Source organism: Protomyctophum parallelum (genome assembly GCF_964188405.1).
Source record: "Protomyctophum parallelum genome assembly, chromosome: 1".
Taxonomy (NCBI): domain Eukaryota; kingdom Metazoa; phylum Chordata; class Actinopteri; order Myctophiformes; family Myctophidae; genus Protomyctophum; species Protomyctophum parallelum.
In genome coordinates, this window is record NC_139697.1 from 99,357,642 (window position 1) to 99,372,682 (window position 15,041).

The following is a 15,041-nucleotide window of genomic DNA, read 5'->3' on the forward strand; positions in this document are numbered from 1 at the left end:
ATCTCAACTAAAAGCAATTTATACGAGTTAGGTTAAAGTCTAAATAACTTTTCACTTTGTAAAACATGGCATTGAAGGTCAAACGATTTGTGACCATTGCTGCATCAACTATAATAATAAAAAAATAATATTGGTGCTTAGTGCAGAAAGGTTGGTTCCTTTGAGTTGCGTTCTAACAGTAATTATCCATTTCTTTAATGTCCAGAGTTTAATTATTTCTATAAATGCCTGTATCGTATTAGAATTGGGAGGGATGAATAATAGATTAGATAGATAGATATTTCGACAGAGAGTCCAAATGTATTCAGACTCTTTTTGACTGTGAAGGGGTTCTTTTAATCATCTCTGGATTTGTTGCTGTATTCTTCAAAGTAGTCATCAGCGAAGCGCAGCATCTGGTTGAAGGCGCTGAGGAGCAGGATGTCACTGTTCTGGTCCACCTCTAGGTCATGGCTGTAGTTCCTCACAGGAACCACACAGGACAGAGGAAGGCCCAGACGCTGGCTGGCCTCCTGGAGCTGCAGCAACACAGCACAACAGATGAACGTTAGCTTGGCTCAGTGGTTCCCAAACAGAGCGTCCCCAAATTATTTTGGGGGGGACACACTCAAGCTCAGAGAGGTAGTGTTGGTTTCCTATGGTTTGTCTTTGGTAGAACTCACCTTGGTCTTGATGTAGAGGCTGCGATAAACATTGGTCAGGTCATCTGCCACAGCGGAACAGGCTTCATCCACTTTAGTCAAGAGGAGCAACTGAGGGATCCCTGGAGAACAGCACCACAACAAACATGTTCAACAGCTGTAAAACATAAAGGACCCCAGGCTGTGCAATTGTGATACTTTTGTTTTGTAAACCAAGGACTTAAATGTTCCACTATTAGATAGTTGATTGCTATTCATGTCTCGTCTCCAAATCATATTGTGTCAATAAGGTAGAAATTGTGCTACATTAATGCTATTTCTATAAAATATCGCGTCGACAACTCACATGAAACTATTTCATCACATGTGATGACACTACGCTAACAGTATGTGATAAAATGTAATTGATGTTGTTCTGTTGATCCTTGACTGACTTTCCTACACCACTTACGCAATGGTTTCTTGCCGAAAATAGCCGATCTACAAGCACACAACACGTGGCATTGAGACTTTCTTCGAGCCACAACGCCTTACAGTTAAACATTACTATTAATTTTGGAAGCAAGCTTCACTGGGAGAGATCTTGACATTGATATGCCTGAATTATACTACATATGGAGTGCCTACAATAGCCGATCTACAAGCTCACAACGTGTTGAGGTTGAAACGCATATTAAGCTTATTTTGGCTATTTTTGCATAATTTGGGCATTACAGTGATGCTGCGTTTGACCAACTGACCGGCTTGGTTGACCTTGATTCGAATGGCGGTCAGTTTGTCCTCCAGCTTGGAGGGCATGATGGAGATCTTGTTGGCGTCGATGACGTAGACCACGCAGTGGATCCTGTTCTCAAGACCTGGATTCTTCTTGTAGTCCGGGTCCTCTGGTTGTAACGCAACTGCAGCGTTGAACTGTGAAGAGTAGGGGAAACAAAACACATTAATTTCACTCATGACTGAATGAATAATGTTGATTTAATGCAACACAAGTCAATGATGATTGAAATAAGATGATCCTCTTCAACAAAGCAATAACCACAATTAGTATTTTACTAAAACTCTATAAAAGGGTTTTCAGTTAGAAATGTGAGAAGATTCACCTGATATTTGTCTTTAATGTGACCTCTCAAAATGCTGCTTATGTCGTCCACTTGAAGCCCATCCCCCGTGGTCTCCTCCAATCCCATGGTGTCACACACGATGATTGGCAGAGATTCCTTTCCAGCTATAACTTCATAGGTGCGATACTGTGGGATGTACAATGGTCAAAGTTATCAGCTGTTTTTCACACACTTGTTATGGTTGTGGGTCAGTTACATAGCAGTGGGCAGAGAGTCACCTGGGTGGTGAGGCTGATGGCAGAGCAGCCAGTCATGGCCTGGTTGGTGACACGTCCTTTGAAGACGGACTTGATGGAGTTGACAAGGCTGGACTTCCCTGCTCCAATTGGTCCAATGAGCAGAACCCTGACCTGGGACAGAGTACCGGGTCCGGTGGGCTGGTAGTTCTGTATTTCGTTCAGCAGCCATTTCCTATTCCTGTGGAGACCAGAGTCCAACAGATTCAACTTTTCAGCATGTTTCAGATACAGTATAATGTATGAATAGTACAGTATGTGTAGTACTGTATAAACAAAGTCTGGTTAAACGTGTAGCGATCGGCTATCGCACACACACGCACCCACTCGCACCACCGCAACTATTCATGTCCGCCCAGTACACTCACAGAGTAACAACTATGCATGTCCGCCCAGTACACTCACAGAGTAACAACTATTCATGTCCGCCCAGTACACTCACAGAGTAACAACTATTCATGTCCGCCCAGTACACTCACAGAGTAACAACTATTCATGTCCGCCCAGTACACTCACAGAGTATGAAGTCCCTGGAACTACATATTTTAAGATGGGGGTCGGCGGCCAAATGCAGATATTTCTGGGGGTCTTTGACATGAAATAGTTATAGCACCAGGCACTGACTGAATAGAATATTTAGAATACATTTGTAGAATCGTCCACAGGTCAAAATGGGTTAAGGACCTCCTCAAAAACTAGGATGCATCTCAAGGCCGTATAAATATTGAACCAATGAAAATAAATAATAACAACATTGGATCCAGTGGAACACAGGTATTTTTGTTTGTTTTTACATTTCTAGAAGAGTAACACTTTTGGGCATTCAAGTTTTCCACCTGACAGCTACAATAGTTCAGTAATCAGTATTGTGTTGTGTGGTATATGGTATACCTGTAAATAAACGAATCCAGATCCATACTTACTCAGGACTCCAGTCCATGTTCCTCCATGGCTTCTCAAGGAGTTTACTGGAGTTGCGTTTACTGGAGCCTGGCTTCTCAAGGAGTTCACTTTCTGCTGAAACATCTAGAAACATCTCCACGGTCAGACTCAGAGCAACATTAAAGACAGTACAAACAACTGAAACACCTTGTAGGCTATGTTTGTCTTTGTATTAATTGAACTCACCTCCTATTTTATAAACTTCACATTCAACCAGCTGCAGGTCGTTGCCATGCATTTCTGCAGCATTGAAATTGTAATAATCTTGACTAGGACTGTTGTACACTACAGCCTGGCCATTAACACAAAAACCTAGATTGTCTCCAAAATAAGGACCATGGCTGGCGTGCATTAACACAGCATAAGCGGGATTGGTGACCGGATATTTGAGAACATTTGCCCTGTTAAAGGTGAAAAGAAAAGCCTGGGCATCGTTCCCAAATTGACCACTTTGATTAAAAGAAATACTGGTGTATCCCCCAAAGACGAAGCTAGAGTCATTGTAGCCCACGGTCAGAGTGGGCCCCTGGTTGTCACATCTCTGGTGGAACGCTTCTGCAGTGTAACCATGGACTGAAGCCTGGTAGAGGAGGGTCAGGTTTCCTAGCTGGGAGCACAGCGCCTTCTGCTGGGCCTTGGTCAGCCTGGGATCATCCATGGTGGAAGAATGGTCCAGTAGGTCTGGATTCTCTGATTGAACACAAAACGATAGACATTGCAGTACCTAAATAACACTTTTTTTTTAACAACACCAATACAAAGGCTGAGAAAGGGATGTGTTTTGCACAAACCGTCTTTGTATTGGTGAGTAGGTAAAACATTCTTTACATTTTCACTACAGAGGAGGGGCTGGTCTGCGATTCATGCGAGGCAGGAGAGAGAACAGTCCCATATAGGCTTAATTGTTGTTTATTGTTTATAAGGATCCCCATTAGCTTTTGCCTTGACAAAAGCTAGTCTTCCTGGGGTCCGACACAGACAAACATTTAACATAGGCAATACTTACAAACACTAACTCAAAATAAAACATAGTAAAATAAAATATAAAATAAGAAAATAAAAACATAGGAGAAATAAAAAACAAAGAAACATAGCAAAAAATCACTTTCAACACATTATACATTTGAATTGTTCTTTTCCCAGGGTTACTGCAGTATGATTTCCATAAGGTGTTCTTTTAACTTGATTTTAAAGATGAATTTTGTATTTGTATTGGTTATACACTTTGGTAGTGCATTCCAACCTATTACTGCTCTATAGATAATAGAAGATTTAAGAATATTTGTTAGTCATATGGTTATGTTCGTCTCTTACATGTGCTACCTGTTCAAAGAAATACTGTGGTTTTTATGCAACGGCAGTAAAGTGCATTAGGCTTTGGACCAGAGCTATATAAAAATACTATAATTTAAATGGCATCTGCCATTTGAATTAAGGTGACTTGACTTGAAAAATGGGCCTGTCAGCTCAAAGCCACAATGCAATATCTTTGTTTTCAAGAGTGTTGCGCACAACCCTCAGTAGCATTACAGAGTTATATACTAAAAAAACAACCAATTCCATTTTCACCCTTCTATTATAGGCTATGTAACATCAGCGCCACTATTCCAAAGGTAATTTTTTTTAAACTATTTTCAGCAATGGGATAACAATTTGTTTAGTGGGTAGATCTCGTTTAGCTGGGCATTTTGAAGGTAGCTCTAGTAAAAAAAAAATGTGTGCGCCCCTGCTATAAACCATCAATTAAAACATCCAGATGTTTTTACTGACACTAATTCAATCTGACTGCCATGCAATTAAATGCCATGCAATTAAATGGAAAACAACGTCAATTTAGTTTTTGTAATATATCAGCAAAAGTTTCAAATAGCTAGCGCCCCTCCTGTCCCCCCCGGTCCCACACAATTACGTCTGTCCCTCAAATGAACAGTTTGGATCTGATTCTGGTCACCCTAAAAGGGCATCGAGGGCTTACCTGTTGTTGTTCTGTAGCTGCTGTCTATGAAGTCTATAGTGGCTCTGCAGTGAAGGGTGACAGGTTTGAACTGCATGGCCAAATGGTGTCTCTTTATAGGCGGAGGTTGAAACAGAACCTGTATTCTCAGTAGAGATTCTGGTTGGTTTACATTACTGGTCACTCAGTGGTCACTGACTGGTCAGGCTGCATTCAGGTGTTAAAATACCAACATAAGTGAATAAGTGAACCAAAGCCATGGAAGACATTGTTTTAAATGTTGACGTCAGGCCTAAATGGGTTAATATAGATTAAACTGTAAAGTACCGTATATGATGACCCTTCCACAGGAGTTTGATATTTACTTATCACATGTTATTTTCACCTTTAGGTGAATTGGATGACACATTTTAAGAAATTGTTATCACCATGAAACTTCCCCAGTTTTCTGAAATTGTACATTTAAATATGCAAATTAGGCATTATATAGGAAAACATGCCAGATTCAATTGCATAACTTTCCAGAATCAAAATCGAAATGTTTGATATAGACAGAGGCAACCTTATTATTTAATGTTGTTTACATGTTAGACCCCCCTGTCCCACACAAGTGATACTTCTGCCCCTCAAATGAACACTTTGGATCTAGTCACCCTAACACACACACACACACACACACACACACACACACACACACACACACCCTCACACACACACACACACACACACACACACACACACACACACACACACACACACACACACACACACACACACACACACACACACACACACACACACACACACACACGCACACACAGGTTCTGCATGTTCTGAACAGGGTTGATGGACATAGGCTACAGTATGGAATCTCTATGGATTGAAGACAGAATATAGTGTATTCAGATTGGAATACAGACGTATTCTGAATGAATAATAAATAATACAGGATATTTGAATGATTGCAAATGAAAGGAAAATAATATCATACAATGTTTGACTCAATTTTTTTAATTTTCACTATTGTGGTGTGGTATGTGTGTCTAGTAGATCTAGAGAGAACACAAAGTAAGTTTCTGACTGGCATATTGGCTTTCAAGAAGAAGACAGGCTACACCTGTTAACATTGCTGAGTAGCATATAGGGAGACACTGACTGATATTTAAAAACACAAATAAAAGCTAGCTTTTATCCGATTTGCTCATTACTTTGACTCTAGCGCCATCTCCTGATATCAAAAGGTAATAGCTTCCCATGACAGCTTCAGTCATCTCACTGACAACTGAGTCTTCTTGTGCCCACATGCTCCAGTTCAGCCATCACCAACACAACACACCTGTGCCAAACAATCCTACCAGTCCACCAATATTGAATATGAAACAATTTAACAACAGTAACCACACAGTGGGTAATACTGCGTATAAGAAGTGCCCATGCACAGATCAATAAATGGTAAATGGTGCATTTATATAGCGCCTTTATCCAAGGCGCTTTACAGAGATTGTGCATTACATTCACCCATTCACACACACATTCATACACCGATGGCAGCGGAAACCATGCAAGGCACCAACTAGCACATCGGGAGCAATTAGGGGTTCAGTGTCTTGCTCAAGGACACTTCGACAGTAACTCTGGGGGAGCCCGGGTTCGAACTCTACCCCTGAGCCACCGCCGCCGCCTCAATAAACATAACTTGATAATAGAGCTATATGTAAAAGAGTGTCCTCATTACACTATAGCACTTACAGTCCTTAAATGACAGATTAAAGTGCATACTGTGCCTTAAAGGACAACTTTATTTATTTATTTATTTATTTTACAATCGCTGGTCACTGGTTTAAACAACATTAGGAGAAAAGCCCAAATAAGCACAAGAAAAGCAACCACAACTACCAATATTTACAAGCAACTTTACAGAAAAAGAAGCCCAAAGTCGCTTATAATAAATAGACTTGGCAACACTGCTGAGCAGGGCAGAGATCGCTCTTGTGTCAAATCAAACATTGCTCTTTGCATTTAAGAGGTGGTCAGACCCAGGTGTAATCGGGATGTGCGGAGTGTTTTTGGGTCAAGGGGCTTAATAGCAAATTCCTGGCTTCCTGTCAAGTTCCGTATCAATTATAAACTCCTCCTTCTCACAGAAATGTCAAAAAGCCCTGGCTCCACAGTACCCCTCAGGCCTCCTCCAGTAATTTCCAAAAGGTGGGTCTTCCGCCGTAGTCTGAAAACCCACCTTTTCAGACTCCATCATGGCCCATAGCACTTACCCCACCCCCTTAGATAGCATTTCTGTAGACTTAGATAGCATTTGATACAGACTTATAGCATTGTTATGTAGACAGCACTATAATTGCATTGTATGTAGTCATAGCACGTCATAGTACATATGTATAGCATAGTAGTATAGATGTATAGTTTATATGTATAGCTTCATTAGATATTCCACTGTTACTTTCTTAGCTTACGCATGTTTCTTAATAAATGTTTTTATGTGATCTATTCCCATGCTTTTTTTTGTTCTTGCTTAATGTAAATCGCTCTGGATTAAGAGCGTCTGCTAAATGCCTAAATTGTAAATTGTAAATTGTCTCCATAGACCTCCTGTGACACCTGGAACCTGCGTTCCACAAACATGGACCTCCTCTCTGTCCCCGAGGCAGTCAAGCGGACATTCGGGGACAGAGCGTTCAGTGTGGCAGCCCCCCCCCCCCCCCCCCCACCCTGTGGAACTCTCTTCCAATAGAGATTTGCCATGCTCCAACACTGGACCCTTTTAAGGCTGCCTTGAAAATACACTTATTCTCTCAGGCTTATGGCATATAGTTTTTGATTGTTGTTGGTACATTTTGTAAAGCGTCCTTGGGTTCATGAAAGGCCTTATATAAATTCAAGCTATTATTATTATTACCTAAATAACACTTATTTTTGAACAACACCAATACAAAGGAAGGAAGGGATTTGTTTTGCACAAACTGTCTTTGTATTGGTGAGTAGGTAAAACATTCTTTACATTTTCACTACAGAGGAGGGGCTGGTCTGCGTTTCATGCGAGGCAGGAGAGAGAACAGTCCCATATAGCCTTAAGGCAACGGCAGTAAAGTGCATTAGGCTTTGGACAAGAGCTATATAAAAATAATATAATTTAAATATAAAAAAGGAATCTGCCATTTGAATTAAGGTGACTTGACTTGATTGACATCAAAATGGGCCTGTCAGCTCAAACCCACAATGCAATATCTTCTTTGTTTTCAAGAGTGTTGCGCACAAACCTCAGTAGCATTACAGAGTTATATACTAAAAAAACAACCAATTCCATTTTCACCCTTCTATTATAGGCTATGTAACATCAGCGCCACTATTCCAAAGGTACATTTTTTTTAACTATTTTCAGCAATGGGATAACAATTTGTTTAGTGGGTAGATCTCGTTTAGCTGGGCATTTTGAAGGTAGCTTAAAGTTTAAAAAAGTGTGCGCGCCCCTACAATAAAATTATTAAAACATCCAGATATTTTTACTGACACTAATTCAATCTGACTGCCATGCAATTAAATGTGCCCCTGGCACTGGAAAACAACATCAATTTAGTTTTTGTAACATATCAGCAAAAGTTTCAAATAGCTAGCGCCCCTCCTGTCCCCCCCGGTCCCACACAATTACGTCTGTCCCTCAAATGAACAGTTTGGATCTGATTCTGGTCACCCTAAAAGGGCATCGAGGGCTTGAAAAAACAGCCAGGCCAAACCGGGCCTGCTTGAAAACAGAGCCTTAAAGGACAACTTTAGTTTTTTTTTCAACCAAGGTTCATGTTTTACAATCGCTGGTCACTGGTTTAAACAACATTAGGAGAAAAGCCCAAATAAGCACTTTAGAAACAAGAAAAGCAACCACAACTACCAATATTTACAAGCAACTTTACAGAAAAAGAAGCCCAGAGTCGCTTATAATAAACAGACATGGCAACACTGCTGAGCAGGGCAGAGATCGCTCTTGGTCAAATAAATCAAACATTGCTCTTTGCATTTAAGAGGTGGTCAGACCCAGGTGTAATCGAGTGTTTTTAGGTCAAGGGGCTTAATAGCAAATTCCGCGAAGCGAATATAATTAACATATGGACACTCCCCCAATGCTAAAATATGCAGGAACGTGGTATGCCATATGTGTGTGCGTTCAGCAAAAATCTATAATAGCCTATAGCCTACCGCATGGGTTTTGGACGTTCAAAATCCCAGCCACAGTGTGGCTTTCCCACAGTAGGCTAGTAGTAGTACCTTCACATTCAATAGATCCTATGATCTCCTGTGGCAAGATGTCATTTATTGGGGTCTAGTAGGACTATAGTAAATAATAAAAAGAAATCGCTATATAATTTTGTAAAAAAATAAATATATAATTAGCACCATGCTCAAATGCCCCCTGTCAAAAACAGCTAAAAAACAACTAACCAAAACAGGCCCGGAGTGGAACTCCCAATCAGGCCGGGAGTTATACGCCCTGGCAGGCCACACCGTGCGCGCGCCGAAACTTTGGGGGCCCTTGGGGGACATTTTGGGGGCCTTTACTGCAATTTCACATGAGAAATGTACCATCTGATGTTATTTATATTATTTACTTCTTCCCTCCATTAACATAAGACACACAATGTACTACAAAAGAAAACAGTCAGACAAAGGTGAAATCAGGGATCTGTGAGAGTGAGGATGTTCTGAATGAGTGTGATGCCCTGGCTGCACGCATACACTCAACCAACCATGAACACACATACGGGCTAAGTAATCACCAAAGCTTGTTATTCCATATATTCACACAACAGTCACACAACAACACTGTATTAAACACAACAACCATGACGATTGACAACGAAGTCCTCCATTCTAGTACTTTTCTGTTCTCTAATCTCTACCGTCACCATGTGTCCCGTTGTCCTATATTGTATTTTATGCGATTTAAACATAATTGTATTATTTTGTCATCAATTAGATGTCACAGCAACTTCAACTTGTGTGATCTTATTTCAGTAACATTAGATATCGAAAAAGTAAACTTAATTTAGACAGATAACAGACAGACTATCCTACATTAAGAGGGGGTCTCAAACTTTTTCAGGCTGCCTGCAACCCAGGTATTTTTGGCCAGACCCACCAAATATTTTGTGCATTAAAATTAGCAATACATTCTCACCACCAGGCCTGGAATTTAATCCTTTTAGGGGCAAGGCCACTTGGCCTTTAGTGTGGTCAACTTTTTGAGGGCACAAGGCCGAGTGCTAGGGCATGAAGGCCATCAATTAAAACAATGATTTTAAGTCCCCGGTCATAATTATTTTAGCTTAAAGGTTAAGGATTTTTTTTCAAGGCGAACATTGGTTCTGAACAGTGCTTCTTAAATAAATATTCACAGCTTTAAATAACAAAATATAAGTAGCTACTGTTGTAAAATATTATAAATATGTTTTGGGGTCCAAGTCCAGTGATGAAAATCATAATGAAATCGCCTAGGACCCTGTCACCCGAGGCTAATTCATATACATTTAATGTGGGGGTCCTTGAAATGTAAATGGCAGAGGATCACTGGGTTAAACTTAGCCCCTCTCGGAACCCTCCATAAAGCTTTTCTGAAATTTGGATGTCACTTTATGTAGGGTCCCTGTGCGTATCTATATTTTCGTATGGGAATGTTGGAACGCGGACATAAATATGCTCGGTAACATCATATCTGCGCTCTTTGATGGCTTCTTTTCCTTTGAGGGCTTCTGAATCTGTGAACTATAAGTACCTATACATACCGCTGCGAATATCTCCTGTGGCGCGGAAGCCGTTAAGTATTTTTAATCTTTGTTTGACCGATTTGGTCGCTTTGATTCTTCTTGTTTATTTACCGTTTATTGTACCGCCTCCCGATGTGCGGTTGGCTTGTGCCGGCTACGTTCCTGCCTCTGATCTGCTCTGTCATAGCTATAGCGCCACTAGCTAGCCAGATAGGCGGTACAATGAGGTGTCAATAAACAAGGAAGGAAAAGAAGAATCAAAGCGACCAAATCGGTCAAACAAAGATTAAAAATACTTAACGGCTTCCGCGCCACAGGAGATATTCGCAGCGGTATTTATAGGTACTTATAGTTCACAGATTCAGAAGCCCTCAAAGGAAAAGAAGCCGTCAAAGAGCGCAGAAGGACGTTTCCGAAGCTATTTACGTGTATTTATGTGTGCGTACCCGGTGGCAGGGTGGAGGTGGAATAGGACCCAATGCTCTGGGTCTAAAAAATGTCAGAAACTTCAGTAGCATTGGGTTCTGCTTGTAGGGCTAGGTTGAACTGTGAGTTAATTCACAGAAACTACAATGACAGTAACTTTTGAATAAGGGCTTGGTTTAGAAAAGCCTATATTTTGTGCTAAACTAATATATTGAATAACATGGCATTGTAGAGAGGTTAGTGACAGATGAGATAATTTATCCATTGTGGTGTGGGGCTGCAGGACTGAGGACTCTGGAGATAAGTCAACGTGTAGCCCCTTTCGGGACCCTACGTAAAACTTTTTTGATATTTTGTTGGGTCGAACAAATGTCAGAAACTTCAGTAGCATTTGGGTTCTGCTTGGAGGGCTAGTCAACGTGCAGCTTCAGATCAGTTTCTTGTTCTTACCTGGAGTGTGTGCTGTGCACAGGGGAACAATTGTTTAATTATATCCATGGTCTTTTTCTGTCGCCATCCATAATGCGACGCAAAAGTATACATTTATGTTTGTTGGCGGTAGAATGGGGTAGAACATCTCTCCTCCTCCTTGTATGGACTATATGTAGCCGCAATTTGCAACTCTAGATTTTTTTACAATGGGTTGAATCTAGAGTTGCATCCACTTCCTATTCATGATTTTCGGTTTCTGATCTGCTGGTCTTAAATGACGTTAAACTCACCAACATTGCAGCTGTAGTCCAAGCTTGAATTATCCTCTTTCAATCTGCCGAGCTTGTTTTTCATAAAAATCCCCCGTAGACATGTTATGAGTTACTTTCTGTCCAAAATATTCCAAGAGTTCACAATCCGAGCCGCCATATTGTATTTTTGCAACGTGCCGTAAAACAAGATGTGAGGGGGAGCGCTTGTTTAATAGAAGGCTGTGCGTGATGGGGCGTCACACTGCGTCTGCCTCTTCTTTGGGTGTCTTACCTGCGCAGGTAAGATTCTATTAAACAAGCGCTCCCCCTCACATCTTGTTTTACGGCACGTTGCAAAAATACAATATGGCGGCTCGGATTGTGGCGCTTTCCTTGACTACTAGTAGTAGGGCGGGGCGAAGCCCCGCCCTACGACTAGTAGCCGGCGTGGTAAAACGAGCGCTCCTTGCCAAAACTATCCTAGGGAAAAAAATTAAGCATTCCGTAGCGGGTCTCATGGTCGCAGCCTACGTATTTCCTGTAGGCGGACTCGACGTAGCTGCGGGGGTAAAACCCTCACCAGGCGCACCTCTTCCACTACAGTGAACGGCAGAGTGACTGATGTTAGTTTGCCTCAAACTTTACTCCTTTACCTGCTTTTTTACTAACACTAACATTACAAAGATGCCCAGAACATCGAGATGAACCTGTGTAGTTTATGGCTGCTCCAACAGTAGTGGCAACATAAAAATTAAATAAAAACGGAATGTCTAATATCCACCGCGGTGGCGGAGACCAGAGCCATTGAGCAATGGTTGAGACAAAGCAGTGAAAGATACATAACGCCAGTCTTACCCAATACCAAATATTTCTGTTTTATTAACACAAGGCTGCTGTACTTTATACCTCATACTTTAAATCCTTAGTATGAGGTATAAAATACAGCAGCCTTGTGTTCATAAAACAGAAAGATTGGGTATTGGGTAAGACTGAAATTATGTATCTTGCAGGATTCTTCACTGCTTTGTCTCAACCATTACTCAATGGCTCTGGTCTCAGCCATCGCGGTGGATATTAGACATTCCGTTTTATTTTATTTGTTATGTTGCCACTACTGTTGGAGCAGCCATAAACTACACAGGTTCATCTCGATGTTCTGGGCATCTTTGTAATGTTAGTGTTAGTAAAAAAGCAGGTAAAGGAGTAAAGTTTGAGGCAAACTAACATCAGTCACTCTGCCGTTCACTGTAGTGGAAGAGGTGCGCCTGGTGAGGGTTTTACCCCCGCAGCTACGTCGAGTCCGCCTACAGGAAATACGTAGGCTGCGACCATGAAACCGGTACGGAATCGGTCTATAGGCTACTACAGTGTCTTACCCGAAGGAGACCACTGAATTGAGGCCAGGGTTGGATCTGGATGTGAGAAGTCCTTTAAAAAGTTGAAACCTTTCTGCTTGATGTGTATGTGGTATATGTGACCGGTGTCAAAAACAGGATTCTCTTTTCTTATTTATTTATTTTTTGCATTAATACCCTGTATTATATATCCGTTCAGTCACTTCAGTGACTTATGAAAGTGACCAAGAAAAATCTTAACTAGGTACAGACTCAGTGAGCTCAGTCTCGCGATCGAGAAAGGCCGTCATAGGCAGACCTGTATCCCGAGAGAAGACAGACTATGCACCCACTGCACACTAAATGAAGTGGAAACCGAGCTACACTTCCTAACCATCCTGTCCATTGTACCAAGACATCAGAGACACATACTTCCCACAGATTACAACCACACACGGAGATTTTGAAAACATGACCAATGACAAAAAAATCCCATATCTCTATAAGTACAACAATGTGCAAACACAGCAGCAAGATTTGTGAGCTGCTGTGATAGGAGAAGGATATCAACTGGAACACAACCACCCTAAAGACTAATCATTGTGTATATTCCTGCACTATACCTGCATCGAGTGATCTTGGTACATAGAAGTTGATCTATTGAAGATCCTGACCTTCAAAGTACATAATTTTTGTTTTGATTGTATTGTTGTATTGTTCTTTCTACATATTGGCAATGTAAACGTATGTTTTCTCATGCCAATAAAGCCCTTTGAATTGAAATTGAATTGACTTATTCTTATTATTCTCTGTTGGCAGAGCTGCCATTACAGCGATAGAATGAATCTAGACAGCCTATAGGAGCTAGTCGGATATAAGTCGAATAAATAAGACACATGTAGGCAGCAGCGTCAGTTCACATCAACCTCGTCACCTTCATGTTGACGCACAACAGATCTGACGAGGGGCGTTAATTATTTAGCCAATTTATACACACAGTAAATAGGCACTTCCTGTTAGGAATACCGTTAGATACCCAGCAGCCTCGGCGGGCAGTGTGAACTACCCGTTGTGTGTGAGTATTTGTTCCATCCCGCACTACTGTCAATTCCACCACCCTATTGAGGCTGTTAGCCGTGCTTCATTGTGGAACGGAGAAACTGGCCTTTGCCTTAATGTGATTTCAGATCCATGATGTATTGAAGTGGACGTATTGTTCTGATTCAACGTATTGATGCTGGATTGACCGGAGGCTCTCTCTCTACTCACAAACTGAAGTACTGAACTATCTGACCCAACGAACTTTGCACACTTTTCTACTGACCACTTTTAAGGATTTATTATTTGTTTTGTTTGTAATAGCTGATCGAACGACCATGCATTGTCTTGTGGTTTCCATCCACTCTCTCTCAATCTCTCTCTCTCTCTCTCTCTCTGTGCGTGCGTTCTTGTGTCTGGTTGCAAAAGGGGTGAATTGTCCCTTTAAGACCATACTATTTCACAAAGCTTCTTACTGGCATACTGGCTTTCAAGGCCTCTCAACATTGCCGAGTAGGGACATATTTAACACTTTAACAATAAAAGCTAGCTTTTAAACTATAATTTAATTTGGCTCATTACTTTGACTGCAGCGCCATCTGCTGATATCAAAAGGTAATAGCTTCCCATGACAGCTTCAGTCGTCTCACTGACAACTGACAGACTTGCTTAAGCCATCAGCTGTATACGTGCCAAAGTCAACACCACCACCGTGGTGAGAAATAAAATGCACCCACCTCACCTGGACTCTTTCAGTTTGCAAATCCTATCAACCGGTCCACCAACATATAAGGTTAAATAACATAATATTGCCAAAAACGAAGTAGGCTACAGTAATTTCCAATGATTTGGAATTTGTTTCGCTGTGCTCAGAGATAACGAGAATAACCACAGTGTA

General features: G+C 41.2%; 1 protein-coding gene across 1 annotated transcript; it reads right to left on the reverse strand.

Moving 5' to 3' along the window:
- Positions 1-335: 335 nt before the first annotated feature.
- LOC310855914 (interferon-induced protein 44-like) lies at positions 336-3,598 on the reverse strand (the record flags this gene model as incomplete). The annotated part of the gene is made up of 7 exons (XM_083761105.1): positions 336-518; positions 663-763; positions 1,382-1,553; positions 1,742-1,888; positions 1,981-2,179; positions 2,922-3,024; positions 3,127-3,598. The coding sequence occupies 7 exons, from the start codon at positions 3,596-3,598 to the stop codon at positions 336-338; spliced, it is 1,377 nt and encodes a 458-aa protein (XP_083617231.1).
- Positions 3,599-15,041: the final 11,443 nt, after the last annotated feature.